General features: G+C 35.0%; 1 protein-coding gene and 1 long non-coding RNA gene across 2 annotated transcripts; both read right to left on the reverse strand.

Moving 5' to 3' along the window:
- Nucleotides 1-136: 136 nt before the first annotated feature.
- LOC113749134 (phosphatidylinositol transfer protein 3) lies at nucleotides 137-4274 on the reverse strand. The gene is made up of 6 exons (XM_027292800.1): nucleotides 4058-4274; nucleotides 2593-2660; nucleotides 1790-1966; nucleotides 1404-1502; nucleotides 1037-1282; nucleotides 137-667 (listed from the first exon to the last, which is right to left on the reverse strand). The coding sequence occupies exons 2-6, from the start codon at nucleotides 2650-2652 to the stop codon at nucleotides 380-382; spliced, it is 870 nt and encodes a 289-aa protein (XP_027148601.1). The 5' UTR covers nucleotides 2653-2660; nucleotides 4058-4274; the 3' UTR covers nucleotides 137-379.
- Nucleotides 4275-8100: 3826 nt separating this feature from the next.
- On the reverse strand, nucleotides 8101-11472 carry LOC113748726. The gene is made up of 3 exons (XR_003464452.1): nucleotides 11215-11472; nucleotides 11033-11124; nucleotides 8101-10922 (listed from the first exon to the last, which is right to left on the reverse strand). It is a non-coding gene; the product is annotated as an uncharacterized LOC113748726 (long non-coding RNA).
- Between the last annotated feature and the right edge of the window lie 1601 nt (nucleotides 11473-13073).

A 13073-nucleotide genomic window follows, 5' to 3' on the forward strand; every position in this document is an offset into this window, starting at 1 on the left:
TTTCCATGGACCATACCCCCGGAATGGGTTTAGACTGACGGTCACATCCAAGAAGAATTATCAGAGGTGAAATGCAAGAACCTGAAGTTACTAAGAGACAAGGCACGCTTGACTTGGCCATCTTTGCAAGTTGGAAAACGCAATGACAGTTGTGCCCCTTCTGTTAACATCCAAATTCTTTATAGTTAACATCTCCCATTGGGACAATAAATACTTCAGCATTGGAAAGCAATAGGTAAGTTAATAGCCTTGAAATTGGCTTTCTTTGTCAAGTTAAACAATTATTAGGTCCCATGGTATAGCAGCCTACCGTCAAGCAGGAGAGCCCATTAATCGTTAATATATATTATACACCCGTTCCTAGATTAAAGATGGAAATTCAGCTGGCAGGCGAAGCAAGGGTCTCCGGCTCAGGTGCAACCTCAGCTCCAGTAAAACCATTTGGATGTTTGTCAAAACCCCATACTTTTGCAGCTTTGACATCATCCTGAGCCATCCGCCTTGAGAACTCTTCATGATCATACTGCAACGTGGCTTTCCCTCCAAACTCTGTCGGAAGATTATCCACATCGAAATATGACCTCATGAGCTCCACACTATCCTTATTTTTTGGGTACACAAATTTCACCTTCTGAAAAGTCTTGGGATCCAAAAAATACTTGACAATCTGCAAGCACAGAAGCACGTATCAGGCAAATAGCAAGTTGTTCAAAAGTCTTTTACCAAACATGGTTATATGTTCCGAAACCCCCTATAGGATGTTCCACAATATTAGAATCCACCACCCTACTAAGCTCCTTTATAAAGAAGACTGTATTATGCCTATTTTTCAACTTTTATCTGAATAGTTGTGGTACTTTAGCATCTGAATGTGTAAGGTTTTAGTTGCTGGCAATAACCAGAATAAGAAAATTAGACAGATTCAATAGCTCAAGATCCTAAATACCCAGAGACGGAAATAAACTACAATTATGATGTACATCTGCAAAAGAAATTAACAGTGGTACTCATGATCTCCACTCAGCTCATTACAGACCTTCCAAAATGCTTCAAAAATACGTGGAGGACTGTAGAGGAATGCAACAGCTAGTCTCTCAGGGTAATGGTTTTGCAGTACGTTTACTGTGTCTTTGGCAGATTTGATTGGCACATTATTGGTTATAGACCAACCAGTGAAGTCTATTAACCAAGCCATCTGTTCTTGACCTTCAGGCAGATTAAGGATGGCATTTTCGATGAGATACACCAGATGTCTAATCTGGTTGTCGATTGATGTTGTGTTCTGCAACATTTAACAGCATCCCTTGATGATCACATTACGCAGAAGAAAGAAACCAAACCGATACTCAAAATAAATCATTTGAAGGAATCTACGCTAGAATTTGGTAGTCCAAGGACTTCACCTGCTTTCCAGGTCTCAGAATAAGAACGGTCCTTCCATGGCGGTCATGAAAATTAGCTCTAAATACCTTTCCAGTCTCACCCTCAACAGCAACCTCATGCTAACAAGTTTGATGGTTATAGAAAAGTTAGATTATGCACAATTTTCAGCATATTGGAGAGAACGAGAGATATGAGAAAGCATAGAAATCTGGGAAACATATTTGAGGAAAAAAATAAATATTTCATTTCAAAATTTTGATAAAACAAATTCTGTCTGATTCTAATATGTATTTCATCATTGATTACTCTAAGACATGCATTGAGCAGGTTTGCTTATGAATTGTCACAACAAAAGAACTATTAGGAATAAAGGATGAAAGAGATGAACAAAAAGTTAAATTCTTACCCAGCGAATTTCTTCTGGCTTGTAGGTTGATCTCCATCTTAGTGTCTCCTCCAACATCTTTTTTGCTTTATCTACATTCCAGCTTCTGGCTTCCAAGTATCTCTTCAAGCACGCATCACTGCAATACTGTAAACCACGTCCCGATAAAGGACCCAAAGCAGCCTTAAGTTCAGTAACCTGCAAGCATACCACAAAATTGGTAGTATTCATAAGAGGAATGACCGCAGTCATCAATGAAACCAACAGCACTTTTTACCTCCAAACTTGGGTTCAAAGTCAATATTTAAATGTCAAATGAGAAAAGTAAGTCAATTTATGTAATTGCAAGTAAAGTTACAAATTACTTTTATCTGACAAAAGATTGTACTTACTGGGAGCCAGCCCAGTAATGTAATGATAAATGTCTAGGTAATAGGTGATATAGCCCATTTTGGACTAAAACTTTAGAGTCAATAGACCATAAATTCCAAGCAAAAGGACTAAAACCTATTCAGACCAGGACCATATCTTTGCAGACTTAATTGAAATGGCTACTAGAGATGATTCCAACTAAAATTCTGGACATTAGACCTACTAACAAATAGTTTCTCATTGGCTTATTCACAAACTCATGACCAGTGAAATAACCAAAAATCATGTGTGCGCCAAAAAAGATGAGAATAGCTACAGCAAAATAAACATTGAAACCCACCAATAACAGTATTAAAAAGCAAAAAAAAATCTTCCTACAGATAAGCAGCCAAATTATGAATTAGTTTATTTAAGAAGTTAAATGAATTATGCATTTTACCACTTCTCAATACCTTTTCCTGCTGCTCATCAGAATCCTTCTCGTGATGTGAATTGTTCCACCGACGAAACATTGCTAGAGCTAGAGGAGTCAATCCACATTGAACAACAGCAATTATATTTAGTGAATTTATCATTTCAGCAATTCATATTGACTTTGAATGCTGACTGTGAAACTGAGGCAGACAGAATTAATACACTCAAGCAACAGCTAATTCGCATATAGAAAACAGTAAAAAAAAAATCTCAAGTCATAGGTCATCCTAGTGCTTAAAAAAAATCTCAGCTAATATTTAGTGCATATAAGCTCACCTCAACACATAGAATGTCACTGACTTACAGTGACACTTGAATGTCAGAGACATACAGTGACACTTGAAAGTAACACACGAGCTCACCTCCACATTGACTAATATGAAGTTTAAAGTTTTTAACATGATCACTTTTGGCCCAAAATTTTAAGTTATGCACTTCTACAAATTGAAGTATATATCAACTGTTAAAACTAGATCTACTTAGTATAGGAGAAAGCCCTCAGTCCGAAACAATTCAACAATGTTTACACCAGCCTATTCTCCAATGCAGAAGATTGCAACTTTTATTTTAGCCCTGAAATATTATATGAGTAATTGCAAGAAAATAAGAGTAAAAGTGAATGGATGGTAGCCCAGGTGATGAACCAACAGACCACAAATAAATGAATTATTATTGTGATCCAAGCGTAGCTTTTAAGCTGCTAACTCTTTTTAACCTCCTCCCACCACGGAGAATATGATCATCATACACGCACGCATTTAACTATATCCTAAGCACAAAATTTAATATTTCGCCTCATCATACACCAGAGCTAACCCATCCCAAGGAAATCTCAAAGAAATGAACTGAGAAATTCTGATAAAAGCAGTGCCAAAGCAATGAATTCCTGAATTCCGATAAAAATAATGGTATAGGAACCTATATTAAAAAGGCAAATATTTATTTAAAAATGTCTTAAGCTTTTGCCTTTATAGTATAGATGGAACAAAAAATCAAGGTTGAAACGTACTTTTCAGAAACAGAATGCCCGAAATGAAACCTTTTCCAAGACTTCTGTTCCTTCACAGTTAATATTCATTTCCACCAACGAACTGGGCTTAGAAATAGCAAACAGACTAATAGTTCAACGTTAACAGCTCCCTCTCAAAAAGTCCCTTTCAATTTTTTTTCTCACTTCAAACTTGTATATTAGAACCAACCAAACTAGCCCTTTTCAAGAAAACATTCAACAATCAAGATCCAATAACCCGCAGATTCAACAGATCCATTAATTCAATTCTAGCCCAAAGAAAAACCCAAAAAGAAAAGAAAAAGGAAAACAAAGCTCAAGCAAGAATATCCCTATACATAAATCCCAACTCCAACCACAGCTATAAAAAAAAGAGAGAGAGAAAGAAAGAAAGAAAGAAAGAAATTGATTAAAGCATCGGCCAGTGACCATACCTGGTTTGCAGAAACTGGGAGGCTAGAAGTGGAGAAATGAAGAGGTTTTTGGTGGGTTTAAATTTCCAAATAAAGCAGGATCGTGCAAATGGTTCTAGTCTTGCCTTGTAGCAGTTTGCTCACAAGATTTTCTCCGACGCGCGCACACACACTCACCAGTATAGTGTGTACTACGTATACACGCGGTAGAGAGAGACAGAGAGAGATGGGAATGAGATTTTTGTGGGAGAGTTATTCTAACGAGAATGGTACGGTATTTCGTCCCCTGAAGAACATTTGCTATAATTACAGGTTGGTTAGATTGTTGAACATCACAGCCCGCAATCGAACGGTAGAGTTTAAGTCAAATTTTGAAAGAGTAATTTCTTGCGTTGATCATTCATGGGATGTGAGGCAAGAATAAAGGGGGCTGTCATGTTTGGAGATCTCCGCCTCGAAGGCAAGGGACCTTCACATATTTGCCACCAGGAATTGAGGAAGCGAGGAAAAACACTGCAACTGCCACGTTACCCTTGACTTGAAAAACCTGAGCAAATTCCTTGGAATATTTGCAAAAAAAAGCTGGCGGTGTTCATTTTTTTCTGGTGGGTTCTATTCTATGTTTTTCTTTTTCTTATGTAGTGTAGCAAATTAGCTAGGTTAATCCTTTTGGGTGTGTTTAGGTTAGAGATTGTTTGAAAAAAAATTATTTGGAAAGATATTTTGTGATTTATATGAGATAAAAAGAAAGTTAAAAATATAAAATATTTTGAAATATATTTATAATACAAGTAAAATGTTATTTAGTTAATATTATATACGATATTTACACAATTACAGTTAGATGCATCGTACAAATATAAAATTTAGATTTTTAATTTAAATTTAAATTAATTATCGTGCAATTAATAATAACACTACTGTTAGTATATAGAAAATGAATCCTAATCTTAAAGAGAAAAAATATCTAGTCATTTCTTCAATTTTTTAGAATTGTTTTAAAATACCAAGTAAGCTGATTTTATTGGTAGTGTGGCTAAAAAATGTATTACAATGAAGAAGACCATCCAAAAAGCATATAGTCATTTGAAACACAATTTTTAGGTAAATGAATTGAAAATGTGATCTCTACGATTTTTCAGGGGCTTCAGGCAAAGATTGTCATTCGGCATTATACATAAAAATTGACAAATGCCAATTGGAAAGAGGACGAAAAAAAAAAAAGAATCGATAAATTCGAGAAAATTTTTATGGTTCATTATTACCCTAGAGCAAGTTCGGTCCGAATGAGCACAAAAATTGGGCCAATTTTGTACCCTACTTGAATTAGTAAATGCTGTGCTTGGAAACGTCAATTGGTCCACACTCAAAAAAGAAAGACGACGGCGAAAAAGCCTTATTTTCTTGACTAATTGGTACCCACTTTTTCTTTTCTCCGTTTTATCAGTACAGGGTCCTTCTAGAAAGAACACACCGAAATACTACTAAATGCGTTGGGCAGCGGGGTAAATTCCTGATGATTCGGTGGGGCCCGCTCTCTCAGGCGCAGTGGGATTAGTTGGGGTTAATGGCGGTGTCAGGTATCCAGTCCCAGACCGCTACCCCCAGATACCCCTGTGTTGACAAAAAAAAAAAAAAAATACTACTAAATGCGTGGTCAAGAAACCCCAAAGACTTGCCAGAACATAAAAAAGATCCGCTACAAACAAGAAAGTTGCAATGAGGGAAATGAATAGCAAAACTCAATCAATAGCAGTAAAAGAAAAACACTAGAAAACGATTTTAAATCATGCTGAGCTCATTTTCTTTTTTCAAGTAAAATGAAATAAGAATGGACAGACACTTTGGAAACCAAGTGGTAGGTTAATATTCCAGAAGACACCAACAAATAGGACATGCCATGCCACGACGAGCACAAGGATTCAATTAAGATAGAATTGAGTCCATCCACATTTGGTAGTTACGTAGTTTATTGTTTGCTTTAGTAGTCGCATTTGTGACCAAAAAAAAATATCGAATTCTTTTTTATTTGTATTTTAGAAAAAAAAAAAAAAAAGGATTAAGTTTTCTCTCTCCCTCTCTCTACTTTTATATTTGTTTTTAATATTAATACAATTATTAAGAAGAAAGAGATTAACGTTCTGATTTTTCTCTTTATACTAAAAAGAAAAGAGCCATTTCAAAATTTTTTGTTCTTTTTGTTATACAAAAAGAAAGGTACTTTTTTTTCTAAAGTTTTTTAAACTTACTAAGTTGGTTTAATAGTGGGATAAATAGCCTAAAAAATAATTCTAGGGACAAATTTATAATAAGGCTATAATATATGAGGTTGAATAATAAGAATTTGACCATTAGTATTAGAGTTAAAGTGATTAAAAAATAATATTAAAAAAATTGACAATGTCTTTAATTTGACCGTCAGTATTAAAAATAAAATGGCTAAAAATGAAATTAACTTTGTTAATAACATTAAAAGAAAAATTGATAATGATACCATCTATGTTAAGGGGTAAAGTAACAATACCCCAAAAAAAAAATTCATTTGTTGAATGATTAAAGGTTAAAACTTTTATCTGTTGGACGGCATAGAAAACTTAAGTTGTCACAAGTTATTCTAACAAAACAACAAGTTCATTATAAAAAGAAAACAAAAAGTTTAATGATCTAATAATTAAGGAAATTTCAAATAGTTCAGTTTAAAATTTATTTTTGCTATGCTCTAGAAAAAATATCCATCTTAAAATTTTATTTTGCTATGCTCTAGAAAAAAAAAAAGTCAGGTTGGTTATTTTTTTCTTCTGTTTATTTTTATTTGAGCGAGAAGACAAGATAATTTACCAGAAACACATTATTGAAAAACATACAGTAAAAGACAATAGTGCACGTTGAGCTACCACAACCGTTAGGCTTTTTTTTTTTTCAAATCACCATCAGCCAATTTTGAAACTACACCAAGAAATATATTAATCTTAATGCCCTCACACATGCCTTGTCTACAACATTCATGCACACGGGAACAAATAAACAAAAGAATTGGATCCAGGTGGACTCGAACCACCATCCTCTCAAATGAATTTACACTTGAGCGCTCTACCAGGCTTTGAGCTTATGGATCCTTCCAGAGCAACAAGATACAATTATACTACTTGGTATATTTCTTCGGGTAAATTAAATTATAAGCTCCATAACATTTTCTCACAGATTACCAATAATTTACTGACGGTTTTCCACTACTTGCTCTAGATTTTTACCGATCCACTTCCCCCGTCACAATGAAACTCGTTTCATAAACTTCAGTTTGACAAAACCAAATAGTATCAAAATTAATACATTCAATTCGAAAAAATAGTTGAAACTCGTCCCATCAACCATACCGGCCTAAAGGTCCTCAAACAAAAGGGTAAACATCATTTTTAGGGCTTCAATCCTCTTTGGATTATCTCGGCAAAATGATCTCCAAGTTACAATTTTGATGAAGCCAATGATTTTTTTGTCAGAAAGGTCACTTAGGCGAACTATATTATTATTTGATGATCGTTCCAAAGAGGCTTAAAATATCAATTTCTCCATAATATTCCACTTTTGCCCATAAAGACGTCCACCTGACAAACTCGACAAAATCACAAAAATGCCAATTTGAATGACAAAATCCCGAAAACTCAAAACAAGCCACCAAAAAAAAACACACAATTACAGCCCTTGGAACAAATATCCAATTTGAATGACAAAAATGCAAATTAAAGTCAATAGAACAGCCACCCATGACAACATGCAAACGTAACGTTCTACATATGCATCACTTAGACACAGTTTTTTTTTATCAGACTTATAAAGTTAATTAATTAAACCTAATCCCGAATTTAACCCCAAAAGCACAAAAACCGTGAGGCAAACTTGAGAACTTAACTACCCAACCCCTAAACCCCTTAGAATATGCCTTTTCATATGGTTACATATGCCTTTTCATAGTCACGGGGCCCTCTGAGAGAGACAACATTCAATTACACCTGCAAAAAACTGGGGAGCAGAAACAAAGCGTAAATCACAACAAATTCAGGCATCCCCAAACAGAAAAATCTGCCTTCTACCAGAACTCTTTAAAAACAGATTACTGAAACAAGTAGGAGAGGAGATTAAACATCACCAAGAGAATTAAAAAAAAAATGGCACCTACTGCGAGCATTAAACATTCGAGAACTTGAAAAGTGCCATCTATACCTTGATCGCTTGCCGTAGATAAACATTTGGGAATCGTTGACTTGATAGTGACATCTATACAACCTTGATCACTCGGGAAGATACACAATTGAGAAACACACGGGACTTCAGCATGACAAAATGTGAAAATATGAGATTGTCTCCAGCACAGTAACCCTACATTATTTTTGTAGGAATCCTTTTCAGCTTTGATGTAAAGTACCAGGGGAACCTCAATAGAAAACCAACAATTTAGTGTATTTGTATCTCAGCATGAAGCACAACATGCAGCAGCAAGGAAGCAGAATCAAGATGACAGCTTCACATAGCCTGCTTTACCATACGAGGGGAAAGCATGTAGCACCTGGGAAAACGCTGAATGCCCCCCAACAAATTTAGAAGGAATGGCCTACGAGTTGACTGCAATCCAACCATTATGCAAATTTTTCCCCGTAAGCCTTTCCCCACGGTTATTAGGCAATCTTCTGCAAGGCGTCCTTGATGGTATGGATTGGTCTCTCGTTCAGCAGCATCATCCAGAATCTACCAACATTGAATTCCTCCACTGCAACCCCTCCTTTTCTCAGTCTTCAGTCTCTGATCAGCAACTCGATCCTCATATTTTGAAACAGCACCATTCACGCAAAATTTAAAGCTTATATTCCACAATAAGCAAGTAAACTTCCTGTAATCCTGTGATTTCGCACATACATTGGAAAACTCTGTATCCAGCACCGGCAATATCACCAACCCATTATACATGCTAAATGCCCAATTCCTACATAAAATTCATCTACAAATACAATATGCAACGATGACAGTGTCAGACCATTCAACATGCTCACTTAACGACAACAATGTCCCAGAGCATGTAAATATCAACTGATCTGCCCTACCGTTACATAAAATCTAAAGACATTATTGAATTACTCCAAAGTAAGACAGCATTAAAAGGAGAGAAAATAATCATTCTCAAAGGCAAGTTAAGAATCTGCTGTGTTAAAAATGAGTCACAATTACTGGCGTCAGTGATCACTCCCTAAGCGTACATTAATTGCCTTGAATTAAACTCCTTAACGTTAATTTGAACATAATTCTTCAACATAAAATCTACTAGTGATCTTGGGCCTTCGTACTCCCAAGGTAAGTGCAATTAACAAAAATATTCGTTTTTGGCAGAAAGCAATCCAGTACATATTACATTTAGATTTTCAAAGTGAAAATTACGAAATTATTTCATGCATGAATCCTTGTTAGTCTTCGTTAGTCACGATAACTATGAGAGCTGAGGCGAGTTACCATCTCTCAAGAGAGGAATCTGTATGGTAAACAATGAAAAAGTGAAAGGCACTTGGACCAATCGGGGCTCTGCCTTCTATCTTTAACAGAAATAGATACCTGAATAGTCGTTTCAATTTTCAGTTCTTTTTAATCTATAGTTAGACCAATAATTAAAGTTCTTACAGGCAATATTGCAGCACGAAGCTATTGGTAAATTGTGCAGGAGAAAATTTCCATTTCCTGATATGAAAATGACAGGTTATCCGATTCAAGACATGTACCGCAACCAGATTCAACCGTCAATAGTTCATAGCAAAATGAAGATTGACTGCCGAATTCTTCGTTATTATAACAAAAGTAAAGATTACATATTAACAGTATAATCTTGTGTGTAGAAAATGACAACCAATTTTAGTTAGAAATTATTGTTCACTCTTCTTCCAAAAAAATTATAAAGCCTTCACTGCAGAATCCTTGTTTAAAACATAGTAACTGCAAACTTGCAAACTAGAAATAACATATTAACAATACAATCTTTTATGTGGAAAATGAAGGCAAACTTAGATAGTTGATATTTAGTTTTCACTTCATTTAACAAAATTAAAACGGTTCTAATCGACATTTAACTGCTTAGTTAAATTGCTAGATAAGGGGATAAAGGTATAAGAGTAACGTAATGCTTAGATACCGCATAGATGGGATTGCGAGGTAAAAAACGGACGGAAAACATTAATTGGAGTACCTTTTGGAGTGAGTGCTGTGGATCTGGAGACATATCCTAGCTTGCTGAGATGCAACCATTTGCTCAAGGTGGTCTTGCTCCGCCTTGAATGGGTTCGATTAAAAGCATCATACCATTCAAGGAACGAATCAAGCCACCACTTTTGAAGGATCGCAGGCGGGAGTTCACAAGGAAATAAAGAAACAAAATATAAACAACAGGACACGCGCACACAGGAGGGAAGAGCCGGGCAAAACCCCGTGCCATCTTCCCTCAAACACCAAAAAGTAAATTTTTATTAGGCATCTTTTGACCTGCCATGCGAGCGCACCCAACATGGCAAAGGTCGGCATGGACATGAACTCGTCACATTTTTTTCCGCTCTCTCTCTCCTGATTCTTCGATATATTTCTTCACTGACTTCAATACATGTAGAAACACATGCCATCTAATTCACCATGCAAATTATCAATAATTAAATTAACTAGAATTAAACAACCGGTGGATCAGATAACTAAACCTCCGTTTAATTGATCATAGGCTTCGTTACCCCATGCAGAAGCTCCCTTTCCGATCAATCATCTTCGTACTTCTGACTTCTCGGATCTTAAAGGTCCGAACCGATCTAACAGATCTCGTAGACCTTTCGTAGCTTACCATTCATCACAGCCCAATCTTCTTGACAAGCTGCACGATAATCACAAAATTGAATTAAATTGACAAATATACCGGAATCCTAAATCATTTGTACAAGAAAATAAAACATCCCCAAGTAGAACAATTATAAAATAAAATACCTCAACCAAAATCTTAATTGTCACGAGCCTTAGAAAATCTTTCGAATTTCCGTCCCAAATACTTCGAACCCAATTAAAATAACGACCAGCCTCTACATCACAAACAATAACACATAATTAATACAGATATATAAGCGAGAAAACAAGAAAATTAACCTCATCGCAAAGGATTCAGAACGAACCTCAATCAATCTCCCAAAAATACATCAAATCCGATCGGACATCCGCCGGCTTATAAGTCAAATAGAAAATTCGACATAAGCCGGACCAATCCTCAAAACTGCTCGATGCCATAGTCAATCTATAGATCATCGAACGATCTATTCAGATCGGGAGAGATAAATTGAAGAGGAGTAGCGAGAACGGATAGATCTGAGAAAAACTCATAAGTCAGAAAGCTCTGGAGAGGTTGCGAAATGGTAGCTGAAAGATAAAGCAGAGGAGACAGGGAAATGAAGAAGAAAACGATAATTTATTGAGGTGGGGATAAGATCGGACGGCTAGCAATGAGAGATGGGTTATTATTTTAACGGCTAAGAATAAGCGTGGACGTAGATATCGGTGGGTGGTGTTTGTGGTTGACTACGACATAATGAGCTGGCCAATTCAATCGGACGGCTGTTATTGGGTTTAAGCGGTGGGAAGATTCTCGATGCCGTCCTAATTGATTTTCTTTTTTTGTTTTTTGGTAAAATCTGGATGCCGTTTGTGACTAGGATGGAATAAGTTGAGACGTGTCCCAACTTGCTTCTCACGACAAAAAAGAAAAACAAAAAATAAACGTGCTTCTCACGGTTACGTGATAAGTTTGGATTTCAGCTTGGCCTTACAAAGTATCCTTTAAAATAATTTGTTTCTCTGTTTGTGGTCCCTAATCGCCAATTTAGACCAATCCCATTTATACGCTTTTCAGTACTTATCCTACTTTTTTTCTCTTAATTAAAAACATCATCATTTTTATTAAGATTTTGTTTGATAAAACTGAATCAAAATTCTGAAGTCTGAATTCTGAAATCTGAATACTGAAATAATTAATTTGCTGAATTTTAAACACTAAAAAAAATATATGAATGTTTGAATTTTAATGCTAAACCTATTTATACTGTTTGATAAATATTTATAGCTGAATGCTTAATAAATTTAATTTGACAATTTTGTCCTTATATCCTTTCATTCAAAAAAGAAATAGAATCTATAATTTAATTAGTTTAAAATTGTAAGGTATGAAAATGACAATATTTATTTTTAAATCAAATTAATGTAAAAGATGAAATTTATTATATGAGGAGTATGGAAAAGATGTGAAAGTTATTAAAAAGGGAGAAAAGAAAAACTAAAAATCGTTAGATAGAGAATATTAGATTGTTTAATTAGATAAGAATTTTGAATATAATTAACAAACAATGGTAGATTTGGTAGATAAAATAAGGTAATTGAAGTAATTCTATTGATTCTTATCATAATTAAGCATTCAGTTAGGATTCTTGTGCTGAAAAAAATACACACAGGTTCAGCACTGCTTAACAAGTTCAGCAAATAGATTTTCATTTATCAAACACTCAAAACATCTGAATGTCTGAAAAAATTCAGATTCAGCACTTTTTTATGTTATCAAACAGACCCTAAATCTGCCATCTGCATTAATGATAAAAGTTACGTTACCCGTATACAAAATGGAAACAAATGCTGGATGCTCCATATCTAACATAAATAATTTAGAGACTGAAACTTTAGGACCCGTTTTCTCGATCCACGCCACGATCCTCCTATAAGAACAAAATTATACTACTGTTGAAATTGAAATTAGATTCGAATGTGGTATATTCGAGTAGGAGATTTTTTGAAATAAATGTGATAGTACGTTTTAGGATATAATATACGTGAAATAAAAAATAATTAAAAATATAAAATATATTCTAATACAAACAAATAATATTTTGATATGTAATACCAAACATATCCCAACTTTTGATTTTCATGTTTTCATATGGTTTCCGGCCTTCTACGTACTCTCGCAGTGGTTTGTTTGAACTTTTGACGA

Source organism: Coffea eugenioides, chromosome 10 (genome assembly GCF_003713205.1).
Source record: "Coffea eugenioides isolate CCC68of chromosome 10, Ceug_1.0, whole genome shotgun sequence".
Lineage (NCBI taxonomy): Eukaryota > Viridiplantae > Streptophyta > Magnoliopsida > Gentianales > Rubiaceae > Coffea > Coffea eugenioides.

Bases quoted from the DNA above. Each gene is read 5' to 3' on its own strand.
- LOC113749134 (XM_027292800.1), bottom strand. From the start codon at position 2,652: ATGTTTCGTCGGTGGAACAATTCACATCACGAGAAGGATTCTGATGAG. The intron at 1,283-1,403 runs GTGAAGTCCTTG...TAAATGTTGCAG, and splicing joins TTCTGAGACCTGGAAAGCAG to AACACAACATCAATCGACAA. The intron at 668-1,036 runs GTCTGTAATGAG...CTGTGCTTGCAG, and splicing joins TTTTTGAAGCATTTTGGAAG to ATTGTCAAGTATTTTTTGGA.